The sequence below is a fragment of the Taudactylus pleione genome, unplaced genomic scaffold (assembly GCF_031769625.1).
Source record: "Taudactylus pleione unplaced genomic scaffold, aTauple2 ptg000433l, whole genome shotgun sequence".
Lineage (NCBI taxonomy): Eukaryota > Metazoa > Chordata > Amphibia > Anura > Myobatrachidae > Taudactylus > Taudactylus pleione.
Window position 1 is genome coordinate 1,742,941 of NW_028284835.1, and position 26,947 is coordinate 1,769,887.

Below are 26,947 nucleotides of genomic sequence, written 5' to 3' on the forward strand. Positions count from 1 at the left end.
GTATAGTACAGTCTGACATAGGGCAGGAGACCTGGAGGTATAGGGATATAGAGCAGTGTATAGTACATACAGACAGGGGCTATAGTGATAGAGAGCTGTGTATAGTACAGTCTGACATAGGGCAGGAGACCTGGAGAGTGTATAGTACATACTGACAGGGGCAGGAGACCTGGAGGTATAGTGATAGAGAGCAGTGTATAGTACATACTGACAGGGGCGGGAGACCTGGAGGTATAGGGATAGAGAGCAGTGTATAGTACATACTGACAGGGGAAGGAGACCTGGAGATATAGTGATAGAGAGCTGTGTATAGTACATACTGACAGGGGCAGGAGACCTGGAGGTATAGGGATAGAGGGCAGTGTATAGTACATACAGACAGGGGCAGGAGACCTGGAGATATAGTGATAGAGAGCTGTGTATAGTACAGTCTGACATAGGGCAGGAGACCTGGAGGTATAGGGATATAGAGCAGTGTATAGTACATACAGACAGGGGCAGGAGACCTGGAGATATAGTGATAGAGAGCAGTGTATAGTACAGTCTGACATAGGGCAGGAGACCTGGAGATATAGTGATTGTGAGCAGTGTATAGTACATACAGACAGGGGCTATAGTGATAGAGAGCAGTGTATAGTACAGTCTGACAGGGGCAGGAGACCTGGAGGTATAGTGATAGAGAGCAGTGTATAGTACATACAGACAGGGGCTATAGTGATAGAGAGCAGTGTATAGTACATACTGACAGTGGCAGGAGACCTGGAGATATAGGGATAGAGAGCTGTGTATAGTACATACTGACAGGGGCAGGAGACCTGGAGGTATAGGGATAGAGAGCAGTGTATAGTACATACAGACAGGGGCTATAGTGATAGAGAGCTGTGTATAGTACAGTCTGACATAGGGCAGGAGACCTGGAGAGTGTATAGTACATACTGACAGGGGCAGGAGACCTGGAGGTATAGTGATAGAGAGCAGTGTATAGTACATACTGACAGGGGCGGGAGACCTGGAGGTATAGTGATAGAGAGCAGTGTATAGTACATACTGACAGGGGCGGGAGACCTGGAGGCATAGTGATAGAGAGCAGTGTATAGTACATACTGACAGGGGCAGGAGACCTGGAGGTATAGTGATAGAGAGCAGTGTATAGTACATACTGACAGGGGCGGGAGACCTGGAGGTATAGTGATAGAGAGCAGTGTATAGCCCAGCCTTGTTACTGCATTGTATAGCCCATCAGCTCTTTACCCCTAAACCTCATGCATCAGGTGTGTTATAGCAGAGTGCCGCAGTATGTGCTGAGTCCAGGAAACACAACCCCCATTATCCTGCATACCATGTAGGTCACACAGCCGGATGAATGGAAATGAGGAACAATGTGGACCCAGCACCTGAGTGTCATCTATTCAGATCCTCAAAGGATAGTAGATGCTTATTATGTGTTTATAAGTGATCTGATTGATGAATCGTGGATGGCGAAATCATTGAGCTTGTACTGTTTCCATAGTTCTACCATGGTTGTGTCTTTTCCATCTTGTATATATTTTCCTTACATTTGTTTTACACTGTAATATTTTTCCTTGGCAATTTAACGACCGGGTTTGGTGATTCTCTTACCAAGCTGATTTGTTCTGTCTGCCAGTTTTCTGTACTCCCTAAGCAGCCTGCAGCAACCTTCTACAGCACAGCGGTTTTATCTCCGCAGGGCCTGGGACGTCCTGAAAGCATGAGGTGCGTTGTCCCAGTCATCGCTACACTATGGTCCACACTTGTGATTGGCTGCTGCTTGTCAGACGTGAGGTCCGTATTGCCGTCTGCCATGGAAGTACAGACTGCCACCAATAATACCATTTACGGCATTGTTTTTGATGCGGGCAGCACTGGGACCCGAATCCACATCTACATCTTCCAGCAGAGAACAGCAGGTGAGCGCGTAGTGGGGCAGTCGCCTCATTGAATTGTCCTCGTAGAGGTCTACTAGCTGGGTGTCACGTAGTATCGGGTGTGTACACTTACCAAGAAAGGGGGATTATAATGTGTATGAATTAGCAGTTCACCTTACGCTTGTTATTTCCTTTCCGATATCTTTAAGAACGCTGCACTAATTCAGTCATGAACAGTCTGAAAACATATATGATTATGGATAAACGTATACACTCGTGTACACATATGTACATATAAATAGGACTGTACCACGGCGGTGAGTAAGTAAATCAAAGTGATTGCGTGAATATATAAGTATTAGTTGACTGATGACAACTTGATGTAACAAGGCTTCTCTCAATATAAGAATAATAGATTTAATAATGAAATATTACACTTATAAAAAAACACAAAAAACAATACACTCCAATTGTTAAATATTTGCAATGAGATAAGAATCATTGCTGGCACCACTTGTGGCTCAATGTGTATAAGTGGAATGATAATCCTTATTGAACCTTTTGATCCTTAAAATGTTGAGTCTCTCATAAAAGGTGTAGCAAAGTTTCCAATCTACTTATTGGCCGAGGTAGCCAAACAGTATTGCTCTCTTACCCGTATGTATACTTGTAAATCAGCAGAGTCTGTTGTGTGGTGGGCTGAGACAGCCTGTGTGTACTCCGCACTGGGTAACCCGAGCTGGCTATGTACCATATGCTCTGTGCTCCAGTAAGCTGTGCGTCGTCTGACAGTATGGAAAACCCCTGGTTATGAATGCCGCTAGAGAATGAATGTCAACTTGGTTACCGGGTCCACTGTTCCAGGTACACTGTGCGCTGCACGGGTGACTGGTGTCTTTATAATCAGGCAGATCGGTAACACAAATCGGTGACTGAGCAGAAGGACTCGGACTCACACAAGTGGTTAAAGAGCCCCTATAGCGACATGTTTCGCTCCAGACCTGGAGCTTTTTCAAGACCCGCATCATTCCACTTATACACCACAAGTGGTACCAGCAATAATTCTTACCTCATTTCATATATATTTAACAATTGGAGTGTATTGTTTTTTGTGGTTTTCTTTTTTAATATGTGTAATATGTTGATATTAAATCTATTATTCTTTTATTGAGAGAAGCCTTGTTACATCAAGTTGTGATCAGTCAACTAAAATTTATGTATTCACGCAATCACAGAAACAGACAATTCTCAGGTGCACAACTCCAAATTATTAATAAAATATATAAATGCAATAAAATTTTGCAATCAATAGAGGTTTTTAGCATAATCATGGCCAAGGTTATGGGCCTACCCACCATATCCAGGTAACCTCTTTCGGCTAGGTCCCTAACATACTAGGGTTCAAATTCAGAGCGCAGAACCCCCCAAAACTGGCCCAGCCAAGCTGCCCCAGGGCACCACCATAGTAAGAAAAGTGCAGTGTAAAGAGATAGTTAGGAGCAGCCACAGCTGCATATAAAGAATGAAAATAAAAAAGTGAAGTACATATATATATTAAACACACAGTGAAGGGTTAAAATGTGTTATAAAGGAAAATGTGTTATAATGCAGTGCCCTGAGACAGATCAACCAACGCAATCCAGGGGGACCCACGCCCGAAAAATGAACCAAAGTTGCACCACAGTATATAACTTTTAGGACTTACCTAGAATTGTGCCTAATACAGTACATATACATTACCATACTCCATGCTTTTAAACCAATAAGGAAGGGTGCTAATCCAGAATGAGGGCGTCTCTTTACCCTCAGAAGTGCAATAAAGCACATTAAATGGAGTATATGGGAAAGATTTCTGGACTGCACAACCTGACTATATATATGATGGGAGGTGCTACCTGATGAGACTAATTGCAGGCACAGTAACAGACAAATCTCAGGTGCACAACTCCAAATTATTAATAATATATATAAATGCAATAAAATTTTGCAATCAATAGAGGTGTTTAGCATAATCATGGCCAAGGTTATGGGCCTACCCACTATATCCAGGTAACATACTAGGGTTCAAATCCAGAGCGCAGGACCCCCCAAAATGCAATCACTTTATTTACTGACTGCCATGGCGCAGTCCTATTTATATGTGTACACGAGTGTATATGTTTATCCATGTTCATATGTATTTTCAACTGTGAGTGTGCTCATTTTTGGGTCAGCTGGTAACTAACCATTTGCACTTCCAGCAGCCTAGGTGGGTGAACACAGCACAAGGATAGTAGTCGTTAGACACTAACGATTACATCTAGTCATGAACAGTCTGTTTGTGCTTCAGTGACTGTAGACAGAACCTTCCCTGTCCTTTGCTGGAAGCCTGAGTGCCCTCTGTTACTGTTTTATTTATTTTCATTTTCAAAAACCATCAGATACAATACACAAAGGCGCAGCGATATATACAATGGCTGGTACAGGATCCGAACATGAAGAATAGCTGTGATGATATAAAGTGGTGGGGAGGGAGAAGAGGAAAGGGAGCGATAGGCTGCCCCCTACGTGTCAAAGAGCCATTGATGGAGTGAGGTCTATTTTTTAAAGACATTCCTTCATTTGAGAGGGAAGAGGTCTTATTTCCACTGTGGTGGGTTGAGGGGTGGGGGAGTCAGACGTCTGGAGAAAGGGGTTGAGTTCGAATTAGTTTGAGTTATTCTAAGAGAGCCAGTGGAGTTGGATTATTGGAGTTACCATGGATTTGTGACCTTCATCGTGTAGATGGCAAGTCCTGCTTTCCATCGGCCGATGTACCATAAGTAAGAGGTGAGGGAAGACGCACGGGTCTTGCTGTTTACACGATTGGGCAATGAGACATTTGGTTGCCGCCAGGACATGGGAGGCAGGCTTGTTCAACTGAGTGCCGTATACTGAAAGATTGGACGCTAGAACATCAAAAGAGAATGTCTTGCTGGCCTTGTTTGCACAGAACGTTTGGCAGAGGCTAAAATAGAAACTGTGACCGGCGGCTGCGGCACTGAAGGGGTTAATCCCCGTACTGCGGCGCCATTTTTAAAAGGACAAAAGGCGCCAGGCGCCCATTGTAAATGTGTACTCTGCGCTAGGCACTGAGTGTTGTTAAGTGTGCGTTTAATGTTTTACATGTTGCGGCCAGGACCCACTGCACTGGGGGATTGTAGGTGGAGTGTGGCTGAATGCTGGGAACCACTGCGACCAGCGCTGAAACAGTTAAAGTCCCAGTGAGGACACAGTTTAAAAGCACACTGCACATGGTTTATAATAAACTGTATTAAAATATATATGTATTGCTGTAATGCACTGCAGCTGCTCTGCAATGCATTAGTGCATGAAGCAACGTATATTTAATAGGCTATGCACTATATGGTTTAAGAGTATATTAATGTAATGGGGATTGCCCTCCTGACATAGGAAGTGATATGTTAATTATCCTGACCTATGGTAGTGGTCAAATCCTTTGTGTAACAAAGCTTTCTTTGAAGTGCATCCAGATTAGACCTGGCTGGAAGGTTTCTGTGTGAAGAGTCATATGGCTAAACCCTTCAGTTACAGCACTTTCTTTGAAAAGGCAATAGCCAGTAAGGTTGATAAAGACAATTTGGTTGTTTTTAAGAAAAAACCTGAATCTGTTAAGGTTGTGAATGCCAAACTGATTGATACTTCCATTGGGAAGGATGAATGACATTTACCATATCCTGTGAAATGTTATATCAACATTTTAGGAGACAGTTATAATGTATGATAAATCAGTTTGTGTTTAAGTTTGGGTAGTGGTTTAGAAAGGAGGAAATTGGGTGACTCCTTTGAAATGTAATATGTTGTTAAATTATATTATGTGAGGAACCATGATTGGTTGAGAGGAACACAGGGCAGATTTACCCCCCTGTGATATTGTGTGTAAGAATGATATAAAAAGAGGGCCTGTGAGCCCTGTATGTTGTACATCTCTGAAAATCCTTTGTGGAGAAGAACTGCTGACTTGATAAGATTTTTTGAATACTGAATGTACCCCTTCATTCGGAAGGTTGAGTCTTTCTTTAAGACTTTGAGCAAATAAACACCTTTTGCCTTTAAATTCGACTACATCTGTACCCTGCGACCAACAGAATTGTGCCAAAAGCTATTCCGTTCTCCTACTGTTCTGGGTTGAACCGAGCGTCTCCGAAGCTCAAGCCCCCTGCCAGCTACCCAGCAGGAGCTTGGTCCATTGTGAGGGATCAGGCAGGAACAGCCGACACCAAACAGGAGGTGTGGCCGCAGCTAGTCGACGCATACGCAGCAGAGCGGTTCCAGGTGCCGGCGGTAGGAGCCTAATTGTACATAAGAAGCGGTTCCAAACGCCGATGGTAGAGTTTGGTGGCAGCATCGTTACGCCCACGGCGCAGTGGGCGGAGTTAGTGACAGGCGGTCACTGACGGTAAGCTGGAATCCCTGATACCCCAAGGTCAAGTGGGGATCGCAACCCTCAACCTGTGATCGGGAGACCGGGCTGGAAGCCATCCGGTCACAGAAACAATCCAGTGTATGAAGAGGTCATGACACCACAGATTGCACTTTCCTAAAACCATCGTTTTCTTGGAGTGGCCCATATGTCCGTGAACTGTGAGGGTGTTTTCTTTTTTTCACCCCTCACTACAGGAAGCGGCCACCCTTGGTATTTGTGTGTAGAAACATCTGTACACTTCTAGTGTTCATTCTAGCCCCCTGCACCTTCTAGCACCTGTACCAACCTGTGCGGGTCCTCTTTCCTGCCTGGGGTGTCGCTCTCTGCTCTGGTGCTTCTAGCACACTCAGCTGATGCCATAAACTGCTGATATGCAGACCAGGGTGTGCTAGAAGCAGCAGAGCAGAGAGAGACACCCCAGGCAGGAAAGATAAACAGCACGGGCTGTGACAGGTGCAGGATGCTAGAATGAACACTAACACTGTATTGTCACATGGAGTTTGAACTCCGAAAGCGCGATATGATGCGACCTCCGATAGACTTCAACTATGTGCCTGACTTTCAATGATATCATGGCCGCACCAGAGTTTGGCTACATCACCACGAGGATTCTTGGAAGGTGTCAGTGCTGCAAGTGAATCTTTGTGACATTAATCCATCTACAAGGAAGGGGATGCGGTCATAATAGCCACACTCAGGATACCAGCGCTTAGAATGCCGGCACCGGAATCTTGACACTTGTCAGAATCCCGGCACAGCATCCCGACCGTAAGCATCGGGGTTAGTCACTAGAGGAAGGGTTAGTCACTAGAGGGAGGCTTAGGCACTTGGGGGGGGGGGGGGGGGGGGAAAGGTTAGGTTTAGCCACTAGAGGGGGAGGTTAGGCTTAGGCAATGGGAAGAGAGGGATAGGGGGAGGGTTAGGATACTGACCGACAAGTGTCGGTATCCTAACCCTGCTGCCGTCAGGGTTCGCGAGCACCGGCATCCCGGACCCAAACCCATGAAAGATATCTGCATATACATGCATGCCTTTCCTTTTTGGTTTCCGTGGCTCCACAGGTCTTCACTTAGGTTTTCCCATAGGTCAACAGGACCTGTCATACCCATACCTTGTGTTCACTTGGGCCCTATCGATATCAGAATCCAATCTTTGAGAATTTAACCTGACCTGTGTAATACAAGCTTTGTCATGACAGCACTGGCTGCAAGATATTGAGCAGGTTAGCTGGCATGGCCTTGCAGCACATTTTGTTGACCGTTGTCTCATGATCTGCAGGGATGGTTCATCAAAACTGTCGTGTTCCTATAGTAGTTCCCACCAGTGTATCTCCTGCCACTGGTCTCTCTTCTCATTTGAGACCAAGTTGGAGGACGTTTAAGAAGAAGGGCTCAGACTATAAATGCCTGGATCCTTCCGCTACTCCCAGCATGTCTAGCAATCCTCAGCGGAGATTACACCCTCACTCAGACTTGCTAACTCACAACCCAGAACATCGCTCTGAGCCTGGGTTTCTTCAGCAGGCACGGTGGCCCTTCACTCTCCAATCGGGGAAACCAGTACATATTTGAAATTCTGCATAGAGCTTACAAGACTGTTTTGCAGAGAAGTCTCTCCCTATTGGTCGAGTCCTTTCATATATATCGTTCTTCTGACCTTTTTATCTCCATCTGTGCAATAAGCAATAACATTTGGTGCCATTTGGGACCTACAGTATTATTTCTCATATCACTTCTAGAATACACCGACAATTCCTAAAATGTTATGTTGCTGCCTTTACACATTCCAAGTGGCAGTATCCCAGGAGCTGGTCTTCATTTCCATGGTCGGTCAAGCTGTAATTTCTTGGCGCATTCAGTATATGTTCGGTCTTCATAGAGCACCTCTGCCATGAATGCTTCTGTTCCCGTGAAACATGGATTAACTGCATCACTGCCACACTACGGGCAGATAGAAGTCCCACCACGAGAAGCCTTTGCACTATTGCACAGAGCCATGCCATGCCACGCACTTACTGTACTAGATCTTCCCAAACCTGTTCTCCAGACCGTGTTGGACCCTCAGTCTACCTTTACGTGTTGTAGGACTTGGAAATCGTACATCAGAGTCCTCTGCCCAAAGTGTTTGTGTCTTTAATTTTCTCCTTTTCCTCCAGAGGCCTGGAAATTGGCTCGGCTGTGGCTGTTGTCTAGGTGCAGGTTTCAGCCTTCTCTGTGTCCTTTCGGTGCCAGCAAGTGCTACTTCCAGGTGCTGGTGTTTTTTTACGTGGAGTGGACCATGTTTGTCTTCCCTTTTGGGCACACTGTTTGATCTTTTATGAGCATAGGAAAGGATGTGGGTTTTTTTTTTCGGTCAACCTCCTGTTGGAATTTCATTGCAATCCAGCAGGCCTGTTGTGTGGAAGGATACCTGCTCACCCAACCACTGTGGTTACTCCTTCTTGGGTACATCATGGGATGTCAGCGGATCGGGTTTGAGCAGCTGCATACCAAATGTATGATAACCTGTAGACTTTTAAATGTGGCGGTGTCTGCACGTTGATCTGTGGAGATGGCTGTTGCATTTATGCATGGTAGATTAGATCTGTAGAGTTAGGGTGTAAAGAATGGGAGCTCATACTATTGTTTTGTAGAGACCCATTGTGGCATTGTTGTATCTACAGTTGGCTAACAGATTTGCGAAAGAATCCTAGTTATATAGGTTTGTGTGTAGTTAAAAGGTAACAATATAAACGGGGCAGCCTCTAGGTGATTTTGTTATATCGGGATCAGCCTGTTGGGAGTCTGGAGAAGAAGCCCTGGAGCTTATTGCTGACATGTTGTTCTCACCAGTTATCATGCAGGAGAGAGAATTGTATTTGCAGTTTATTTGTACTCTGTTCATCTCGGCATCTTTCCCTCCTCCAGGGTTACCTCTAGAGCTGGACGGAGAAGTCTTTGAGTCCGTGAAGCCTGGACTGTCTGCTTTTGCTGATCAGCCGGAGAAGGTGAGCTGGTGGCTTTGACTCTGCAGTGACAGTCGTAAGGGGGTTTGTGAGGGGATGGGGGTTACAGCTGTGAGGAGGGGAGTGGGAGCTGTGAGGGGGAGAGGGGCAGTAAAGAGGACAGTGTTAGCTATGAGTGGGCAGTGAGAGCTGTGAGGAGATGGCAGATACAGCTGTGAGAGGGGCAGTGGGAGTTGTGAGGGAATAGGTTACAGCTGTGAGGGGGGCTTACAGCTGTGAGGAGGGCAGTGAGAGCTGTGGGGGGTTACAGCTGTGAGGAGGGCAGTGAGATCTGTGGGGGGTACAGCTGTGGGGTGGTTACAGCTGTGAGGAGGGAAGTGAGAGCTGTGGCGGGGGTTACAACTGTGAGGAGGGCAGTGAGAGCTGTGAGATGGCAGATACAGCTGTGAGAGGGGCAGTGATGGGATGGGAGTTACAGCGGTGAGAGCTGTGAGGGAATAGGGGTTACAGCTGTGTGGAGGGCAGTGAGCTGGGAGGGGGGGGGCTTACAGCTGTGAGGAGGGCAGTGAGAACTGTGGGGGGTTACAGCTGTGAGAGCTGTGGCGGGGGGGCTGAGAGCTCTGAGGGTGACGGTGTTAGCTGTGAGAGGGGCAGTGAGAGCTGTGAGGAGATGGCAGAAACAGCTGTGAGAGGGGCAGTGATGGGATGGGAGTTACAGCGGTGAGAGCTGTGAGGGAATAGGGGTTACAGCTGTGAGGAGGGCAGTGAGCTGGGAGGGGAGGTTACAGCTGTGAGGAGGGCAGTGAGCTGGGAGGGGGGGTTACAGCTGTGAGGAGGGCAGTGAGCTGGGAGGGGGGGGTTACAGCTGTGAGGAGGGCAGTGAGAACTGTGGGGGGTTACAGCTGTGAGGAGGGCAGTGAGAACTGTGGGGGGTTACAGCTGTGAGGAGGGCAGTGAGAACTGTTGGGAGTTACAGCTGTGAGGAGGGCAGTGAGAACTGTGGGGGGTTACAGCTGTGAGGAGGGCACTGAGAACTGTGGGGGGTTACAGCTGTGAGGAGGGCACTGAGAACTGTGGGGGGTTACAGCTGTGAGGAGGGCAGTGAGAACTGTGGGGGGTTACAGCTGTGAGGAGGGAAGTGAGCTGGGAGGGGGGGTTACAGCTGTGAGGAGGGCAGTGAGAACTGTTGGGAGTTACAGCTGTGAGGAGGGCAGTGAGAACTGTGGGGGGTTACAGCTGTGAGGAGGGCACTGAGAACTGTGGGGGGTTACAGCTGTGAGGAGGGCACTGAGAACTGTGGGGGGTTACAGCTGTGAGGAGGGCACTGAGAACTGTGGGGGGTTACAGCTGTGAGGAGGGAAGTGAGCTGGGAGGGGGGGTTACAGCTGTGAGGAGGGCAGTGAGCTGGGAGGAGGGGGGGTTACAGCTGTGAGGAGGTCAGTGAGAACTGTGGGGGGTTACAGCTGTGAGGAGGGAAGTGAGCTGGGAGGGGGGGGGTTACAGCTGTGAGGAGGGCTGGGAGGGGGGGGGGTTACAGCTGTGAGGAGGGAAGTGAGCTGGGAGGGGGGGTTACAGCTGTGAGGAGGGCAGTGAGCTGGGAGGGGGGGGGTTACAGCTGTGAGGAGGGCAGTGAGCTTGGAGGGGGGGTTACAGCTGTGAGGAGGGCAGTGAGAACTGTGGGGGGTTACAGCTGTGAGGAGGGCAGTGAGAACTGTGGGGGGTTACAGCTGTGAGGAGGGCAGTGAGAACTGTGGGGAGTTACAGCTGTGAGGCGGTCAGTGAGCTGGGAGGGGGGGTTACAGCTGTGAGGAGGGCAGTGAGAACTGTGGGGGGTTACAGCTGTGAGGAGGGCAGTGAGCTGGGAGGGGGGGTTACAGCTGTGAGGAGGGCAGTGAGAGCTGTGGGGGGTTACAGCTGTGAGGAGGGCAGTGAGCTGGGAGGGGGGGGTTACAGCTGGGAGGAGGGCAGTGAGAGCTGTGGGGGGTTACAGCTGTGAGGAGGGCAGTGAGCTGTGGCGGGGGTTACAGCTGTGAGGAGGGCAGTGAGCTGGGAGGGGGGGTTACAGCTGTGAGGAGGGCAGTGAGCTTGGAGGGGGGGTTACAGCTGTGAGGAGGGCAGTGAGCTGGGGGGGGGGTTACAGCTGTGAGGAGGGCAGTGAGAACTGTGGGGGGTTACAGCTGTGAGGAGGGCAGTGAGAACTGTGGGGGGTTACAGCTGTGAGGAGGGCAGTGAGAACTGTGGGGGGTTACAGCTGTGAGGAGGGCAGTGAGAACTGTGGGGAGTTACAGCTGTGAGGCGGTCAGTGAGCTAGGAGGGGGGGTTACAGCTGTGAGGAGGGCAGTGAGCTGGGAGGGGGGGTTACAGCTGTGAGGAGGGCAGTGAGCTAGGAGGGGGGGTTACAGCTGTGAGGAGGGCAGTGAGCTGGGAGGGGGGGTTACAGCTGTGAGGAGGGCAGTGAGCTGGGAGGGGGGGGTTACAGCTGTGAGGAGGGCAGTGAGAACTGTGGGGGGTTACAGCTGTGAGGAGGGCAGTGAGAACTGTGGGGGGTTACAGCTGTGAGGAGGTCAGTGAGCTGGGAGGGGGGGTTACAGCTGTGAGGAGGGAAGTGAGCTGGGAGGGGGGGTTACAGCTGTGAGGAGGGCAGTGAGCTGGGAGGGGGGGGGTTACAGCTGTGAGGAGGGCAGTGAGCTGGGAGGGGGGGTTACAGCTGTGAGGAGGTCAGTGACCTGGGAGGGGAGGTTACAGCTGTGAGGAGGGCAGTGAGCTGGGAGGGGGGGTTACAGCTGTGAGGAGGGCAGTGAGAACTGTGGGGGGTTACAGCTGTGAGGAGGGCAGTGAGAACTGTGGGGGGTTACAGCTGTGAGGAGGGCAGTGAGAACTGTGGGGGGTTACAGCTGTGAGGAGGGCAGTGAGAACTGTGGGGGGTTACAGCTGTGAGGACGTCAGTGAGCTGGGAGGGGGGGGTTACAGCTGTGAGGAGGGCAGTGAGAACTGTGGGGGGTTACAGCTGTGAGGAGGGCAGTGAGAACTGTGGGGGGTTACAGCTGTGAGGAGGGCAGTGAGAACTGTGGGGGGTTACAGCTGTGAGGAGGGCAGTGAGAACTGTGGGGGGTTACAGCTGTGAGGAGGGAAGTGAGCTGGGAGGGGGGGGTTACAGCTGTGAGGAGGGCAGTGAGAACTGTGGGGGGTTACAGCTGTGAGGAGGGCAGTGAGAACTGTGGGGGGTTACAGCTGTGAGGAGGGCAGTGAGAACTGTGGGGAGTTACAGCTGTGAGGCGGTCAGTGACCTAGGAGGGGGGGTTACAGCTGTGAGGAGGGCAGTGAGCTGGGAGGGGGGGTTACAGCTGTGAGGAGGGCAGTGAGCTAGGAGGGGGGGTTACAGCTGTGAGGAGGGCAGTGAGCTGGGAGGGGGGGTTACAGCTGTGAGGAGGGCAGTGAGCTGGGAGGGGGGGGTTACAGCTGTGAGGAGGGCAGTGAGAACTGTGGGGGGTTACAGCTGTGAGGAGGGCAGTGAGAACTGTGGGGGGTTACAGCTGTGAGGAGGTCAGTGAGCTGGGAGGGGGGGTTACAGCTGTGAGGAGGGAAGTGAGCTGGGAGGGGGGGTTACAGCTGTGAGGAGGGCAGTGAGCTGGGAGGGGGGGGTTACAGCTGTGAGGAGGGCAGTGAGCTGGGAGGGGGGGTTACAGCTGTGAGGAGGTCAGTGACCTGGGAGGGGAGGTTACAGCTGTGAGGAGGGCAGTGAGCTGGGAGGGGGGGGTTACAGCTGTGAGGAGGGCAGTGAGAACTGTGGGGGGTTACAGCTGTGAGGAGGGCAGTGAGAACTGTGGGGGGTTACAGCTGTGAGGAGGGCAGTGAGAACTGTGGGGGGTTACAGCTGTGAGGAGGGCACTGAGAACTGTGGGGGGTTACAGCTGTGAGGAGGGCACTGAGAACTGTGGGGGGTTACAGCTGTGAGGAGGGCACTGAGAACTGTGGGGGGTTACAGCTGTGAGGAGGGAAGTGAGCTGGGAGGGGGGGTTACAGCTGTGAGGAGGGCAGTGAGCTGGGAGGAGGGGGGGTTACAACTGTGAGGAGGGCACTGAGAACTGTGGGGGGTTACAGCTGTGAGGAGGGAAGTGAGCTGGGAGGGGAGGGGTTACAGCTGTGAGGAGGGCTGGGAGGGGGGGGGTTACAGCTGTGAGGAGGTCAGTGACCTGGGAGGGGAGGTTACAGCTGTGAGGAGGGCAGTGAGCTGGGAGGGGGGGGTTACAGCTGTGATGAGGGCAGTGAGAACTGTGGGGGGTTACAGCTGTGAGGAGGGCAGTGAGAACTGTTGGGAGTTACAGCTGTGAGGAGGGCAGTGAGAACTGTTGGGGGTTACAGCTGTGAGGAGGGCAGTGAGAACTGTGGGGGGTTACAGCTGTGAGGAGGGCAGTCAGAACTGTGGGGGGTTACAGCTGTGAGGAGGGCAGTGAGAACTGTGGGGGGTTACAGCTGTGAGGAGGGAAGTGAGCTGGGAGGGGGGGTTACAGCTGTGAGGAGGGCAGTGAGCTGGGAGGGGGGGGGTTACAGCTGTGAGGCGGTCAGTGAGCTGGGAGGGGGGGTTACAGCTGTGAGGAGGGCAGTGAGAACTGTGGGGGGTTACAGCTGTGAGGAGGGCAGTGAGCTGGGAGGGGGGGTTACAGCTGTGAGGAGGGCAGTGAGAGCTGTGGGGGGTTACAGCTGTGAGGAGGGCAGTGAGCTGGGAGGGGGGGGTTACAGCTGGGAGGAGGGCAGTGAGAGCTGTGGGGGGTTACAGCTGTGAGGAGGGCAGTGAGAGCTGTGGCGGGGGTTACAGCTGTGAGGAGGGCAGTGAGCTGGGAGGGGGGGTTACAGCTGTGAGGAGGGCAGTGAGCTTGGAGGGGGGGTTACAGCTGTGAGGAGGGCAGTGAGCTGGGGGGGGGGGTTACAGCTGTGAGGAGGGCAGTGAGAACTGTGGGGGGTTACAGCTGTGAGGAGGGCAGTGAGAACTGTGGGGGGTTACAGCTGTGAGGAGGGCAGTGAGAACTGTGGGGGGTTACAGCTGTGAGGAGGGCAGTGAGAACTGTGGGGAGTTACAGCTGTGAGGCGGTCAGTGAGCTAGGAGGGGGGGTTACAGCTGTGAGGAGGGCAGTGAGCTGGGAGGGGGGGTTACAGCTGTGAGGAGGGCAGTGAGCTAGGAGGGGGGGTTACAGCTGTGAGGAGGGCAGTGAGCTGGGAGGGGGGGTTACAGCTGTGAGGAGGGCAGTGAGCTGGGAGGGGGGGGTTACAGCTGTGAGGAGGGCAGTGAGAACTGTGGGGGGTTACAGCTGTGAGGAGGGCAGTGAGAACTGTGGGGGGTTACAGCTGTGAGGAGGTCAGTGAGCTGGGAGGGGGGGTTACAGCTGTGAGGAGGGAAGTGAGCTGGGAGGGGGGGTTACAGCTGTGAGGAGGGCAGTGAGCTGGGAGGGGGGGGTTACAGCTGTGAGGAGGGCAGTGAGCTGGGAGGGGGGGTTACAGCTGTGAGGAGGTCAGTGACCTGGGAGCGGAGGTTACAGCTGTGAGGAGGGCAGTGAGCTGGGAGGGGGGGGTTACAGCTGTGAGGAGGGCAGTGAGAACTGTGGGGGGTTACAGCTGTGAGGAGGGCAGTGAGAACTGTGGGGGGTTACAGCTGTGAGGAGGGCAGTGAGAACTGTGGGGGGTTACAGCTGTGAGGAGGGCAGTGAGAACTGTGGGGGGTTACAGCTGTGAGGACGTCAGTGAGCTGGGAGGGGGGGGTTACAGCTGTGAGGAGGGCAGTGAGAACTGTGGGGGGTTACAGCTGTGAGGAGGGCAGTGAGAACTGTGGGGGGTTACAGCTGTGAGGAGGGCAGTGAGAACTGTGGGGGGTTACAGCTGTGAGGAGGGCAGTGAGAACTGTGGGGGGTTACAGCTGTGAGGGAAGTGAGCTGGGAGGGGGGGGGGGTTACAGCTTTGAGGAGGGCAGTGAGAACTGTGGGGGGTTACAGCTGTGAGGAGGGCAGTGAGAACTGTGGGGGGTTACAGCTGTGAGGAGGGCAGTGAGAACTGTGGGGAGTTACAGCTGTGAGGCGGTCAGTGAGCTAGGAGGGGGGGTTACAGCTGTGAGGAGGGCAGTGAGCTGGGAGGGGGGGTTACAGCTGTGAGGAGGGCAGTGAGCTAGGAGGGGGGGTTACAGCTGTGAGGAGGGCAGTGAGCTGGGAGGGGGGGTTACAGCTGTGAGGAGGGCAGTGAGCTGGGAGGGGGGGGTTACAGCTGTGAGGAGGGCAGTGAGAACTGTGGGGGGTTACAGCTGTGAGGAGGGCAGTGAGAACTGTGGGGGGTTACAGCTGTGAGGAGGTCAGTGAGCTGGGAGGGGGGGTTACAGCTGTGAGGAGGGAAGTGAGCTGGGAGGGGGGGTTACAGCTGTGAGGAGGGCAGTGAGCTGGGAGGGGGGGGTTACAGCTGTGAGGAGGGCAGTGAGCTGGGAGGGGGGGGTTACAGCTGTGAGGAGGTCAGTGACCTGGGAGGGGAGGTTACAGCTGTGAGGAGGGCAGTGAGCTGGGAGGGGGGGGTTACAGCTGTGAGGAGGGCAGTGAGAACTGTGGGGGGTTACAGCTGTGAGGAGGGCAGTGAGAACTGTGGGGGGTTACAGCTGTGAGGAGGGCAGTGAGAACTGTGGGGGGTTACAGCTGTGAGGAGGGCAGTGAGAACTGTGGGGGGTTACAGCTGTGAGGAGGGCAGTGAGAACTGTGGGGGGTTACAGCTGTGAGGAGGGCAGTGAGAACTGTGGGGGGTTACAGCTGTGAGGAGGGCAGTGAGAACTGTGGGGGGTTACAGCTGTGAGGAGGGAAGTGAGCTGGGAGGGGGGGGGTTACAGCTGTGAGGAGGGCAGTGAGCTGGGAGGGGGGGGGTTACAGCTGTGAGGAGGTCAGTGACCTGGGAGGGGAGGTTATAGCTGTGAGGAGGGCAGTGAGCTGGGAGGGGGGGGTTACAGCTGTGATGAGGGCAGTGAGAACTGTGGGGGGTTACAGCTGTGAGGAGGGCAGTGAGAACTGTGGGGGGTTACAGCTGTGAGGAGGGAAGTGAGCTGGGAGGGGGGGTTACAGCTGTGAGGAGGGCATTGAGCTGGGAGGGGGGGGGGTTACAGCTGTGAGGAGGTCAGTGACCTGGGAGGGGAGGTTACAGCTGTGAGGAGGGCAGTGAGCTTGGAGGGGGGGTTACAGCTGTGAGGAGGGCAGTGAGCTTGGAGGGGGGGTTACAGCTGTGAGGAGGGCAGTGAGCTTGGAGGGGGGGTTACAGCTGTGAGGAGGGCAGTGAGAACTGTGGGGGGTTACAGCTGTGAGGAGGGCAGTGAGAACTGTGGGGGGTTACAGCTGTGAGGAGGGCAGTGAGAACTGTGGGGGGTTACAGCTGTGAGGAGGGCAGTGAGAACTGTGGGGGGTTACAGCTGTGAGGAGGGCAGTGAGAACTGTGGGGAGTTACAGCTGTGAGGAGGGCAGTGAGCTGGGAGGGGGGGTTACAGCTGTGAGGAGGGCAGTGAGCTAGGAGGGGGGGTTACAGCTGTGAGGAGGGCAGTGAGCTGGGAGGGGGGGTTACAGCTGTGAGGAGGGCAGTGAGAACTGTGGGGGGTTACAGCTGTGAGGAGGTCAGTGAGCTGGGAGGGGGGGTTACAGCTGTGAGGAGGGAAGTGAGCTGGGAGGGGGGTTACAGCTGTGAGGAGGGCAGTGAGCTGGGAGAGGGGGGTTACAGCTGTGAGGAGGGCAGTGAGCTGGGAGGGGGGGTTACAGCTGTGAGGAGGTCAGTGACCTGGGAGGGGAGGTTACAGCTGTGAGGAGGGCAGTGAGCTGGGAGGGGGGGGTTACAGCTGTGAGGAGGGCAGTGAGAACTGTGGGGGGTTACAGCTGTGAGGAGGGCAGTGAGAACTGTGGGGGGTTACAGCTGTGAGGAGGGCAGTGAGAACTGTGGGGGGTTACAGCTGTGAGGAGGGCAGTGAGAACTGGGGGGTTACAGCTGTGAGGAGGGCAGTGAGCTGGGAGGGGGGGGGTTACAGCTGTGAGGAGGGCAGTGAGAACTGTGGGGGGTTACAGCTGTGAGGAGGGCAGTGAGAACTGTGGGGGGTTACAGCTGTGAGGAGGGCAGTGAGAACTGTGGGGGGTTACAGCTGTGAGGAGGGAAGTGAGCTGGGAGGGGGGGTTACAGCTGTGAGGAGGGCAGTGACCTGGGAGGGGAGGTTACAGCTGTGAGGAGGTCAGTGAGCTTGGAGGGGGGGTTACAGCTGTGAGGAGGGCAGTGAGAACTGTGGGGGGTTACAGCTGTGAGGAGGGCAGTGAGAACTGTGGGGAGTTACAGCTGTGAGGCGGTCAGTGAGCTGGGAGGGGGGGTTACAGCTGTGAGGAGGGCAGTGAGAACTGTGGGGGGTTACAGCTGTGAGGAGGGCAGTGAGCTGGGAGGGGGGGTTACAGCTGTGAGGAGGGAAGTGAGCTGGGAGGGGGGGTTACAGCTGTGAGGAGGGCAGTGAGCTGGGAGGGGGGGGTTACAGCTGTGAGGAGGGCAGTGAGCTGGGAGGGGGGGTTACAGCTGTGAGGAGGTCAGTGACCTGGGAGGGGAGGTTACAGCTGTGAGGAGGGCAGTGAGCTGGGAGGGGGGGGTTACAGCTGTGAGGAGGGCAGTGAGAACTGTGGGGGGTTACAGCTGTGAGGAGGGCAGTGAGAACTGTGGGGGGTTACAGCTGTGAGGAGGGCAGTGAGAACTGTGGGGGGTTACAGCTGTGAGGAGGGCAGTGAGAACTGTGGGGGGTTACAGCTGTGAGGAGGGCAGTGAGAACTGTGGGGGGTTACAGCTGTGAGGAGGGAAGTGAGCTGGGAGGGGGGGGGTTACAGCTGTGAGGAGGGCAGTGAGCTGGGAGGGGGGGGGTTACAGCTGTGAGGAGGTCAGTGACCTGGGAGGGGAGGTTATAGCTGTGAGGAGGGCAGTGAGCTGGGAGGGGGGGGTTACAGCTGTGATGAGGGCAGTGAGAACTGTGGGGGGTTACAGCTGTGAGGAGGGCAGTGAGAACTGTGGGGGGTTACAGCTGTGAGGAGGGCAGTGAGAACTGTTGGGAGTTACAGCTGTGAGAACTGTGGGGGGTTACAGCTGTGAGGAGGGAAGTGAGCTGGGAGGGGGGGTTACAGCTGTGAGGAGGGCAGTGAGCTGGGAGGGGGGGGGGTTACAGCTGTGAGGAGGTCAGTGACCTGGGAGGGGAGGTTACAGCTGTGAGGAGGGCAGTGAGCTTGGAGGGGGGGTTACAGCTGTGAGGAGGGCAGTGAGCTTGGAGGGGGGGTTACAGCTGTGAGGAGGGCAGTGAGCTTGGAGGGGGGGTTACAGCTGTGAGGAGGGCAGTGAGAACTGTGGGGGGTTACAGCTGTGAGGAGGGCAGTGAGAACTGTGGGGGGTTACAGCTGTGAGGAGGGCAGTGAGAACTGTGGGGGGTTACAGCTGTGAGGAGGGCAGTGAGAACTGTGGGGAGTTACAGCTGTGAGGCGGTCAGTGAGCTGGGAGGGGGGGTTACAGCTGTGAGGAGGGCAGTGAGCTAGGAGGGGGGGTTACAGCTGTGAGGAGGGCAGTGAGCTGGGAGGGGGGGTTACAGCTGTGAGGAGGGCAGTGAGAACTGTGGGGGGTTACAGCTGTGAGGAGGTCAGTGAGCTGGGAGGGGGGGGTTACAGCTGTGAGGAGGGAAGTGAGCTGGGAGGGGGGGTTACAGCTGTGAGGAGGGCAGTGAGCTGGGAGGGGGGGGTTACAGCTGTGAGGAGGGCAGTGAGCTGGGAGGGGGGGGTTACAGCTGTGAGGAGGGCAGTGACCTGGGAGGGGAGGTTACAGCTGTGAGGAGGGCAGTGAGCTGGGAGGGGGGGGTTACAGCTGTGAGGAGGGCAGTGAGAACTGTGGGGGGTTACAGCTGTGAGGAGGGCAGTGAGAACTGTGGGGGGTTACAGCTGTGAGGAGGGCAGTGAGAACTGTGGGGGGTTACAGCTGTGAGGAGGGCAGTGAGAACTGTGGGGGGTTACAGCTGTGAGGAGGTCAGTGAGCTGGGAGGGGGGGGTTACAGCTGTGAGGAGGGCAGTGAGAACTGTGGGGGGTTACAGCTGTGAGGAGGGCAGTGAGAACTGTGGGGGGTTACAGCTGTGAGGAGGGCAGTGAGAACTGTGGGGGGTTACAGCTGTGAGGAGGGAAGTGAGCTGGGAGGGGGGGTTACAGCTGTGAGGAGGGCAGTGACCTGGGAGGGGAGGTTACAGCTGTGAGGAGGTCAGTGAGCTTGGAGGGGGGGTTACAGCTGTGAGGAGGGCAGTGAGAACTGTGGGGGGTTACAGCTGTGAGGAGGGCAGTGAGAACTGTGGGGGGTTACAGCTGTGAGGAGGGCAGTGAGAACTGTGGGGGGTTACAGCTGTGAGGAGGGCAGTGAGAACTGTGGGGGGTTACAGCTGTGAGGAGGGAAGTGAGCTGGGAGGGGGGGTTACAGCTGTGAGGAGGGCAGTGACCTGGGAGGGGAGGTTACAGCTGTGAGGAGGTCAGTGAGCTTGGAGGGGGGGTTACAGCTGTGAGGAGGGCAGTGAGAACTGTGGGGGGTTACAGCTGTGAGGAGGGCAGTGAGAACTGTGGGGGGTTACAGCTGTGAGGAGGGCAGTGAGCTGGGAGGGGGGGTTACAGCTGTGAGGAGGGCAGTGAGAGCTGTGGGGGGTTACAGCTGTGAGGAGGGCAGTGAGGTGGGAGGGGGGGTTACAGCTGGGAGGAGGGAAGTGAGCTGGGAGGGGGGGTTACAGCTGGGAGGAGGGAAGTGAGCTGGGAGGGGGGGTTACAGCTGTGAGGAGGGCAGTGAGCTGGGGGGGGGGTTACAGCTGTGAGGAGGTCAGTGACCTGGGAGGGGAGGTTACAGCTGTGAGGAGGGCAGTGAGCTGGGAGGGGGGGTTACAGCTGTGAGGAGGGCAGTGAGCTGGGAGGGGGGGGGGTTACAGCTGTGAGGAGGGCAGTGAGCTGGGAGGGGGGGGGTTACAGCTGTGAGGAGGTCAGTGACCTGGGAGGGGAGGTTACAGCTGTGAGGAGGGCAGTGAGCTGGGAGGGGGGGGTTACAGCTGTGAGGAGGGCAGTGAGAACTGTGGGGGGTTACAGCTGTGAGGAGGGCAGTGAGAACTGTGGGGGGTTACAGCTGTGAGGAGGGCAGTGAGAACTGTGGGGGGTTACAGCTGTGAGGAGGGCAGTGAGAACTGTGGGGGGTTACAGCTGTGAGGAGGTCAGTGAGCTGGGAGGGGGGGGTTACAGCTGTGAGGAGGGCAGTGAGAACTGTGGGGGGTTACAGCTGTGAGGAGGGCAGTGAGAACTGTGGGGGGTTACAGCTGTGAGGAGGACAGTGAGAACTGTGGGGGGTTACAGCTGTGAGGAGGGCAGTGAGAACTGTGGGGGGTTACAGCTGTGAGGAGGGCAGTGAGAACTGTGGGGGGTTACAGCTGTGAGGAGGGAAGTGAGCTGGGAGGGGGGGTTACAGCTGTGAGGAGGGCAGTGACCTGGGAGGGGAGGTTACAGCTGTGAGGAGGGCAGTGAGCTTGGAGGGGGGGTTACAGCTGTGAGGAGGGCAGTGAGAACTGTGGGGGGTTACAGCTGTGAGGAGGGCAGTGAGAACTGTGGGGGGTTACAGCTGTGAGGAGGGCAGTGAGAACTGTGGGGGGTTACAGCTGTGAGGAGGGCAGTGAGAACTGTGGGGGGTTACAGCTGTGAGGAGGGCAGTGAGAACTGTGGGGGGTTACAGCTGTGAGGAGGGCAGTGAGCTGGGAGGAGGGGGGGGTTACAGCTGTGAGGAGGGCAGTGAGAATTGTGGGGGGTTACAGCTGTGAGGAGGGCAGTGAGAACTGTGGGGGGTTACAGCTGTGAGGAGGGAAGTGAGCTGGGAGGGGGGGTTACAGCTGTGAGGAGGGCAGTGAGAACTGTGGGGGGTTACAGCTGTGAGGAGGTCAGTGACCTGGGAGGGGAGGTTACAGCTGTGAGGAGGGCAGTGAGCTGGGAGGGGGGGTTACAGCTGTGAGGAGGACAGTGAGAACTGTGGGGGGTTACAGCTGTGAGGAGGTCAGTGACCTGGGAGGGGAGGTTACAGCTGTGAGGAGGGCAGTGAGCTGGGAGGGGGGGTTACAGCTGTGAGGAGGACAGTGAGCTGGGAGGGGGGGGTTACAGCTGTGAGGAGGGCAGTGAGCTGGGAGGGGGGGTTACAGCTGTGAGGAGGTCAGTGACCTGGGAGGGGAGGTTACAGTTGTGAGGAGGGCAGTGAGCTGGGAGGGGGGGGTTACAGCTGTGAGGAGGGCAGTGAGAACTGTGGGGGGTTACAGCTGTGAGGAGGGCAGTGAGAACTGTGGGGGGTTACAGCTGTGAGGAGGGCAGTGAGAACTGTGGGGGGTTACAGCTGTGAGGAGGGCAGTGAGAACTGTGGGGGGTTACAGCTGTGAGGAGGGCAGTGAGAACTGTGGGGGGTTACAGCTGTGAGGAGGGCAGTGAGAACTGTGGGGGGTTACAGCTGTGAGGAGGGCAGTGAGAACTGTGGGGGGTTACAGCTGTGAGGAGGGCAGTGAGCTGGGAGGGGGGGGTTACAGCTGTGAGGAGGGCAGTGAGAACTGTGGGGGGTTACAGCTGTGAGGAGGGCAGTGAGAACTGTGGGGGGTTACAGCTGTGAGGAGGGAAGTGAGCTGGGAGGGGGGGTTACAGCTGTGAGGAGGGAAGTGAGCTGGGAGGGGGGGTTACAGCTGTGAGGAGGGCAGTGACCTGGGAGGGGAGGTTACAGCTGTGAGGAGGGCAGTGAGCTTGGAGGGGGGGTTACAGCTGTGAGGAGGGCAGTGAGAACTGTGGGGGGTTACAGCTGTGAGGAGGGCAGTGAGAACTGTGGGGGGTTACAGCTGTGAGGAGGGCAGTGAGAACTGTGGGGGGTTACAGCTGTGAGGAGGGCAGTGAGAACTGTGGGGGGTTACAGCTGTGAGGAGGGCAGTGAGAACTGTGGGGGTTTACAGCTGTGAGGAGGGCAGTGAGCTGGGAGGAGGGGGGGTTACAGCTGTGAGGAGGGCAGTGAGAATTGTGGGGGGTTACAGCTGTGAGGAGGGCAGTGAGAACTGTGGGGGGTTACAGCTGTGAGGAGGGAAGTGAGCTGGGAGGGGGGGTTACAGCTGTGAGGAGGGCAGTGACCTGGGAGGGGAGGTTACAGCTGTGAGGAGGGCAGTGAGCTTGGAGGGGGGGTTACAGCTGTGAGGAGGGCAGTGAGAACTGTGGGGGGTTACAGCTGTGAGGAGGGCAGTGAGAACTGTGGGGGGTTACAGCTGTGAGGAGGGCAGTGAGAACTGTGGGGAGTTACAGCTGTGAGGCGGTCAGTGAGCTGGGAGGGGGGGTTACAGCTGTGAGGAGGGCAGTGAGAGCTGTGGGGGGTTACAGCTGTGAGGAGGGCAGTGAGCTGGGAGGGGGGGGTTACAGCTGGGAGGAGGGCAGTGAGAGCTGTGGGGGGTTACAGCTGTGAGGAGGGCAGTGAGAGCTGTGGCGGGGGTTACAGCTGTGAGGAGGGCAGTGAGCTGGGAGGGGGGGTTACAGCTGTGAGGAGGGAAGTGAGCTGGGAGGGGGGGTTACAGCTGTGAGGAGGGCAGTGAGCTGGGGGGGGGTTACAGCTGTGAGGAGGGGCAGTGAGAGCTGTGGGGGGTTACAGCTGTGAGGAGGGCAGTGAGCTGGGAGGGGGGGGTTACAGCTGTGAGGAGGGCAGTGAGCTGGGAGGGGGGGGTTACAGCTGTGAGGAGGGCAGTGAGAGCTGTGGGGGGTTACAGCTGTGAGGAGGGCAGTGAGCTGGGAGGGGGGGTTACAGCTGTGAGGAGGGCAGTGAGCTGGGAGGGGGGGTTACAGCTGTGAGGAGGGCAGTGAGAGCTGTGGGGGGTTACAGCTGTGAGGAGGGCAGTGAGCTGGGAGGGGGGGTTACAGCTGTGAGGAGGACAGTGAGAGCTGTGAGGAGGGCAGTGAGAACTGTGGGGGGTTACAGCTGTGAGGAGGGCAGTGAGAGCTGTGGGGGAGTTACAGCTGTGAAGAGGGCAGTGAGAGCTGTGGGGGGTTACAGCTGTGAAGAGGGCAGTGAGAGCTGTGGGGGGTTACAGCTTTGAGGAGGGCAGTGAGAGCTGTGGGTGGTTACAGCTGTGAGGAGGGCAGTGAGAGCTGTGGGGGGTTACAGCTGTGAGGAGGGCAGTGAGAGCTGTGGGGGGTTACAGCTGTGAGAGGGGCAGTGAGCTGTGGCGGGGGGGCTGAGAGCTCTGAGGGTGACGGTGTTAGCTGTGAGAGGGGCAGTGGGAGCTGTGAAGGGGCAGTATGGTGTACAGCAGGAGCTGTGAGGGGGTGAGAAAGGGACAGGACTGGGTGTATATCCTAGATAATTTTCAATTTAGGCTTAACCTAATAATGAAAATAATACATAACACTTATGTAACCGTTTTCTGGTAATCTCCCTCAGGGTGCAGAGACGGTACGTTCATTACTCCGCATGGCGCAGGACTTTATTCCTTCCACCCACTGGAAGAAAACGCCACTGGTGCTGAAAGCCACTGCTGGGCTCCGACTGCTCCCTGAACACCAGGCTGAGGCTCTGCTCTATGAGGTGAGGAGGGAACAGAGGAAATCTCTGAAATTAGTGATGCGCAACTGAAAGTGAAGTCAGGGGACACTGAGCAATGCTTTGCCCTGCACCTAGGGATACACAGTTGGCATGGTGGGATGAGTTGCATAGTGGACTCGTCAGACTGCTAGGAGTGGTGTATGTCCAAGAGAACAGATTCATATTTTATGGTAGAGATGGCTTAGTGGGCATGGATGTGTCACTCAGAGGACTTTATGTGGTGATTGGTGAATTGCCAAGTCGTTATTATGTGGATAGTTGTGTGTTGGAGGTGATATTCTGTGGGGAGAGTTGTAAGATGGAGGTGATGTGCTGTGGGGAGACTTGTGAGATGGAGGTGAAGAGAGTTGGAGGTGATGATCTGTGAGGTGAGATGGAGGTGATGTGCTGTGGGGAGAGTTGTGAGATGGAGGTGATGTTCTGCAGGGAGAGTTGTGAGATGGAGGTGATGTTCTGCAGGGAGAGTTGTGAGATGGAGATGATGTTCTGTGGGGAGACTTGTGGGATGCAGGTGACGTGAGATGGAGGTGATGTGCTGTGGGAAGAGTTGTGAGATGGAGGTGATGTTCTGCGGGGAGAGTTGTGAGATGGAGGTGATGTTCTGCAGGGAGAGTTATGAGATGGAGGTGATGTTCTGTGGGGAGACTTGTGAGATGGAGGTGAAGTGAGTTGGAGGTGATGATCTGTGAGGTGAGATGGAGGTGATGTGCTGTGGGGAGAGTTGTGAGATGGAGGTGATGTTCTGCAGGGAGAGTTGTGTGGTGGAGGTGATGTGCTGTGGGGTGAGTTGTGTGATTGACGTGATGTTCTGTGAGTATGGTAGTGTAGGAGAGAGGATATCTTGCTGGGAAGCTTGTGTACTAGATAGCAATGGTTCTGTAGTGATAGGAATAGCCCACAGGAAACATTTTGTACTTTGGGGGATGTCCTGTGGGAGGATTTTGTATTAGAGGGGATCAGTGACATGCGGTGAGGTAAATTCCTCGGGAGGCACTGGCTAGTATCAGATCTACAGATACATATATGAGCCCGAGGGTTCATGTGGGCATTATACAAAGGTGCAGCAGTATATTGTGCTGGAAAGTTGGTGAGTTTTGATCAGGGATGTGCAGAAAAGGCAGACAGGGGAGGCAGTTCCTCACCTGCCATACACTTTTTACTACAGAGATTTGACTATAAAAATTATTAGAATAATATCAAGAAGATATTTATAATATTTTCTTTACATTTTTCTTATAATAATAAAAACTATGGAGTATACCTAAGTATGACAGGAAAGGCTCTGCCTCACCTGACTGCACATCACTGGAGGGGATGTCCTGTGGGAGGATTGTGTACAGGAGGTGATGTCCTTCATTGGGGAGGTGGATATTGGAGGGGATGACCTGTGGGAGATTTGTGTACAGGGGGGGAATGTCCTGAGGGATTATTGTGTACAGGAGGGGATGTCCTATGGGAGGATTGTGTACAGGGGTGCATGTCCTATGTGCATATTGTGTAAAGAAGGGGATGTTACTATGGGAGTATTGTGTACAGGAGTGGATTTTATATGGGAGTATTGTGTACAGGAGGGGATGTACTATGGGAGGATTGTGTACAGGGAAGTGATGTCCTTCATTGGGGAGGTGAATATTGGAGGGGACGTCCAGTGGCAGGATTGTGTACAGGGGGGGATGTCCAGTGGCAGGATTGTGTACAGGGGGGGGACGTCCTGTGGCAGGATTGTGTAAAGGGCTGGGACGTCATGTGGCAGGATTGTGTACAGGAGGGGACGTCCTGTGGCAGGATTGTGTACAGGAGGGGACGTCCTTTGGCAGGATTGTGTACAGGGGGGGGGGGGGGACGTCCTGTGGCAGGATTGTGTACGGGGGGGGGGACGTCCTGTGGCAGGATTGTGTACGGGGGGGGGGACGTCCTGTGGCAGGATTGTGTACAGGGGGGGGGGGGGGAGAGAGACGCCCTGTGGCAGGATTGTGTATTGGTGTAGAGCTGTACCGTTGCGAGGATTGGTCCTGCGCCAGGGTCATGAATGGGTTCTCTTTGTCTTTAGGTGAGAGAAGTCTTCCGTTCATCTCCTTTCCTGGTCCCAGAAAACAGTGTCAGCATCCTGGATGGAACGGATGAAGGTCGGTGTATTTTATATTATTGCTCATTTTCTATCTAATGCCCAATTATAACTAGCAGTGCAGCTCCCCTCCATTCATTGTACTAACTAGGGCACACTGACCAATATTATTAAAGCAACCGTTTTAATAGGTTTAAATTAGGGGTGAGCGGGTTCGGTTTTACTCGGATTTACTCGGATCTTTAAACGGCATTTTATTGGCTACCGCCTATCATGTGTTTTGGATAGCCAATATAATAAATCCGAATTTGCGATAAGAACCGAGTAAAACCGAGCCTGCACATCCCTAGTTTAAATCCAGCGGCCCAAAGTCAGTTATCTCCTGGAAAAGCTCATTTATTCCTACATAAGTAGCTGACGTCTACGCCTGTGAGTCTGTTGTCTGTTTCTTTATATGTCTCATTCTAACATTGTGATTGTTCTTTATAGGGATCTTAGCCTGGACCACGGTTAATTTCCTGACAGGTAAATGAGTAGAGATGGATGATGAAGGCTGTCAGTGGATGGTGATAATTGGTTAATTGTGTGTGTGCTGTAGGCCAGTGGTACAGTGTAGTAATTGTGTGTGTGCTGTAGGTCAGTGGTACAGTGTAATAATTGTGTGTGTGCTGTAGGTCAGTGGTACAGTGTAATAATTGTGTGTGTGCTGTAAGCCAGTGGTACAGTGTAATAATTGTGTATGTGCTGTAGGTCAGTGGTACAGTGTAGTAATTGTGTGCGCGCTGTAGGTCAGTGGTACAGTGTAATAATTGTGTGCGCGCTGTAGGTCAGTGGTACAGTAGTAATTGTGTATGCGCTGTAGGCCAGTGGTACAGTGTAATAATTGTGTGTATGCGCTGTAGGTCAGTGGTACAGTGTAATAATTGTGTGCGCGCTGTAGGTCAGTGGTACAGTGTAATAATTGTGT

At 54.3% G+C, this 26,947-nt stretch overlaps 1 protein-coding gene across 3 annotated transcripts in view; it reads left to right on the top strand.

The window, feature by feature from the left end:
- ENTPD5 (ectonucleoside triphosphate diphosphohydrolase 5) overlaps positions 1–26,947 on the top strand; it is a 66,868-nt gene that overhangs the window by 23,136 nt on the left and 16,785 nt on the right. For all 3 annotated transcript variants that reach the window (XM_088447507.1, XM_088447509.1, XM_088447508.1), the window contains exons 3-7: positions 1,709–1,928; positions 9,258–9,337; positions 23,754–23,897; positions 25,966–26,041; positions 26,470–26,505. In XM_088447507.1, the coding sequence (XP_088303633.1) occupies positions 1,730–1,928; positions 9,258–9,337; positions 23,754–23,897; positions 25,966–26,041; positions 26,470–26,505 (535 nt within the window). In that variant the 5' untranslated portion in view covers positions 1,709–1,729. The remainder of the gene's footprint in view (positions 1–1,708; positions 1,929–9,257; positions 9,338–23,753; positions 23,898–25,965; positions 26,042–26,469; positions 26,506–26,947) is intronic.